This window comes from Myotis lucifugus, unplaced genomic scaffold (genome assembly GCF_000147115.1).
Source record: "Myotis lucifugus unplaced genomic scaffold, Myoluc2.0 scaffold_302, whole genome shotgun sequence".
NCBI lineage: Eukaryota > Metazoa > Chordata > Mammalia > Chiroptera > Vespertilionidae > Myotis > Myotis lucifugus.
Genome location: NW_005871350.1, coordinates 372,299 through 375,941, shown reverse-complemented (window position 1 = coordinate 375,941; position 3,643 = coordinate 372,299). Strand labels below are relative to the sequence as shown.

The 3,643-nt window shown below is 57.4% G+C and overlaps 1 protein-coding gene across 1 annotated transcript in view; it reads left to right on the top strand.

The window, feature by feature from the left end:
• The window catches only part of LOC106699082 (obscurin-like), a 63,038-nt gene extending 60,118 nt beyond the window's left edge, over window positions 1-2,920 (top strand). The window contains exons 21-25 of the mRNA XM_023763819.1: window positions 16-105; window positions 1,059-1,331; window positions 1,917-2,183; window positions 2,400-2,666; window positions 2,901-2,920. Of these exons, the coding sequence (XP_023619587.1) occupies window positions 16-105; window positions 1,059-1,331; window positions 1,917-2,183; window positions 2,400-2,666; window positions 2,901-2,920 (917 nt within the window). The remainder of the gene's footprint in view (window positions 1-15; window positions 106-1,058; window positions 1,332-1,916; window positions 2,184-2,399; window positions 2,667-2,900) is intronic.
• Window positions 2,921-3,643: the final 723 nt, after the last annotated feature.

The window sequence follows — 3,643 nt, the reverse complement described above, 5'->3', positions numbered from 1 at the left end:
CACCCTGACCTGCAGTCGGAGGTCTCCGACCCCAGGCGGTTGTGGTGTGCCGCAAGGACGGAGTGGAGCTGGGCCCCAGCGACAAGTCCGACTTTCTGCACACCGGCGGGCACGCGTGGGCTGGTGGTCCACCGACCTGAGCCTGGACGACCGCGGGCCTGTACACCTGCCACCTGGGCACTGAGGAGACCTGCGCGCACGTCAGCGTGCACGGTGCGTGGGGGCGTGGCCGAGAGGGGGAGTGGCCTGGCACAGAAGGCGTGGCCACATACTGAGGCCCCTGCCCACTCAAGCCGGGGCTGTTCACTGAGTCAGGAGAGGTCAGGCAGGCTAGGAGGAGCGGGCTTGACATGATCCTTAGGAGGCCCAGATGCAGGCAGGTTAGCAGGGAACATAGCAACGGAGTGAAGCGTGGGAGACGGGCCAGGCGGTGCCTGACCAACAGGGACCTGGAGACATTCACTGTGCACCAGGGGATGTGTGGGGAGTGTGAAGACAGTCACTGGAGCCTCTTGGAGGTGGGAAGCAGGAGAGACCAAGGTGTCAGGGGGGGATGCCCTGGAACTTGTTTCCCAACCAGGTGGTCACTATCTTGGCTCAGCTCCAGTAGTCTTGTTTCCCTTCCACATGCACGACAGGCCTGTTCTCTGTGACCCCATGGTGGGGGCCTGACATCTGGTGGGTTTTGAGATGAGACAGGAAAAGGGGGAGGGTGGTGCAGTGGGTTTGCCCCAGAGTTAGACGGCTCCTTCACTTGGGGCACCTATCCTTCCAGAGCATGTGAGCTACTGAAAACTGATGCTTTGTTCTCTGCCCCTTGTTCTGTAGCAGGAAGGCGGTGCCCTGGTCAGAACTCACAGCTATTGGCCATCCAAACACCAGGGTGTGGCCAGCTGGAGGCCAAGGGGGCATTGGCTGGGGGGCAGCAGGTCTGCCCGGAGTGGGCTGGGGAGGGTGGGTATTTGAGCCTCTGGAACACTATGGGGCTCAATGATGCTGGTCTTGAGGGGCAGGCATCTGGGGCGGCCACAGTGACCGCTGCCTCTCATGGTTCACAGACCTGCACGTGGGCATCACCAAGAGGCTGAAGAACGTGGAGGTGCTAGAGGGTGAGGGCTGCAACTTCGAGTGTATCCTGTCCCATGAGGACACAGGTGACACTGCCACTTGGACAGTCGGCGGGAAGACATTGGGCAGCTCAGGCCGCTTCCGGGCCACTCGCCAGGGCCGAAAGTACATCCTGGCTGTGCGAGAGGCGCTGCTGAGTGACACCGGGGAGGTGGTCTTCTCTGTGCGCGGCCTCACCTCCAAGGCCTCGCTCCTTGTCAAAGGTGGGCACCAAGCACCCGGACAGATGGGCCACTCTCCCCAGGCAACCTGCAGTGGAGCCTTCGGCTGGGCAGCTTTCCAGGGGAGGCTTCTGGGGACTACCTCCCTCAGCCACCGGTGGGGGCCCAGAGCTCCGGTCGGGATGTGGGGTTTCTGGTCATCTGGGGGCAGGAGCAGGGCTTCTGGTCTCGCATCTGTGGTCTGACTGCTGTGGTAGCTCCAGGGCACATGGTCACCGAGCCAGTGAAACCACTGAGCTCACGCTCCCAGCATAAACACTGGTGCAGATCAGTGAAGCTTCGCTCACAGGTGGCACCAGCCATGGCTACGTGATGTCATGGGCTCTGAACAATGCTAAGAGCATCTGTGCTCTCATATCACCCGCCCCCTCAAAGATGCCTCCCTTGTCACAGTGAGGACTCCTGGCATTCCAAGGCTCCGAGGCTCCTAGGTTTGATGTCCTAGAATTTTAGGCTGTATGTCTGCGGGCTTGGCCTCCAGAGCCTAAAGGTTTCCAAGCACCAGCCCTGCCATTGTCTCTGGTGTGGCTGTGGCCGTGCCTCACAGGCTGCCTCTTATTCCTTCAGAAAGGCCGGCAGACATCACGAAGCCATTGGAAGACCAGCGGGCCATGGCAGGGGAGGATGCGATACTGAGCTGTGAGCTGTCTCGGGTGGACTCCCCAGTGCGCTGGCTGAAGGACGGGAAAGCCATTCGCAAGAGTCAGAAGTATGACCTGCTCTGTGAGGGCACGCGGGCCATGCTGGTAGTCCACGCGGCCTCACTCAAAGATTCCGGAGAATACACGTGTGAAACAGAGGCTTCCAAGAGCACAGCCAGCCTCTATGTGGAAGGTAACCCCACAAGAAACTCTGAGGCAGCGCCCATGGCCTCTCTCCCGCAGTGTGTCATGGGGCCACTCCCTCAGGGCCTCCACTGTGCTATCCAAAGTAGAAAGGGAAGGGGCTCAGCCCAGTCCTTGAGGTTGCATGGGCAGGCCAGGGGAAGAACTGCCCATGTCCTGTGGGGTCTGTAGGCCTCACCCCACCCCTTCTTATCTCTTCTCCCAGAAAAGCCAAACCAGTTCACAGAGGAGCTGGCTGACCTGCAGGTGGAGGAAAAAGGCCAGGCTGTATTTACCTGCAAGACAGAGCGCCCTGCAGCCACGGTGACCTGGAGAAAGGGCCTCTCTGAGCTGCATGCCTCGAGGAAGCATGCACCCAGCCAGGAGGGCGTGACCTTGAGGCTCACCATCAGTGCCCTGGAAAAGGCAGACAGTGATACGTACTCCTGCGATATTGGCCAGGCAAGGTCCCAGGCACGGCTTGTGGTGCAAGGTGAGGCTGGTGCATTGCACGGATTTCATGACCTGTGATGTGGCCAGTGTAAGCCTTGTATAAAACTGTCTCAGAGGCCCTGGACAAGCCCAGCCTTGGTTTCCCCATCGTCTGGAGGAGTTGCCTTGGGTGGCTCATCTCTGTGGCCTGCCAGTTGGACCTTGTGCGAATGAGTCAGCAGTCCTCATTTATTACTGCATTTGTGTTTCTGGAGCTCCTTCTATGTGCTGGCAGTGCCCAAGCCCATTGCATAAGCTCGTGTGTATTTGCACACAGATGTACTGCCTCTGTGCATGGAGGTCTCCAGGTTTGAGGAACTGTTAGTACCTGGCAGGCAGGGTGAGGGTCATCATTGTCTCCATCTCACAGATAAAGAAACTGATGCTTTACTTGGGGTCAGAGGCTGGACCAGGGTTCTTGGGCGTGTTGGCATCTGGACAGGGTTGAATCCAACCTTCCGTATCCCAGGGCCAGCATCCAGGGTCTCTCCCTTCTTCCTTCCCTCCCTTCCTCCCTCTCACTCTTCTAAAAACCAGTGGAAAAAATACCTCAGGTATCCTCGTGTGAGGATTAAAAACAAAAAACACACTCATGAGCCCATCTGGTGGCCCACGCCTTTTCTCTGAGTGTCGGTCTTCAAATCAAAATTATTTTTCTCTGACCAGTCACCTCTTGACACACCAACTGTGCTTTCTAGTGCCTTGTGCCCAGTGTCCATCCAGTGTCTTGTGTTTGGTCTCTAGTGCCTGGTGTCCTGGCATCTGGTATCTGGCATCTGGTGCCCGGCATACAGCAGCTTCAAAACACCCGTGAATATGGAGAAATCTGTTGCACACCCATTTTCATGTTTAACTTTCTCTGAATGTCCCTGACCTAAGTTGGCAGCAAAAAAAAAAGAGAAAGATTCCCTAGCAATTCATGTGTCAACCTCAGAGCATGATTTAATTTCACATAGTCACATGTCTTTTTTCAGCGGG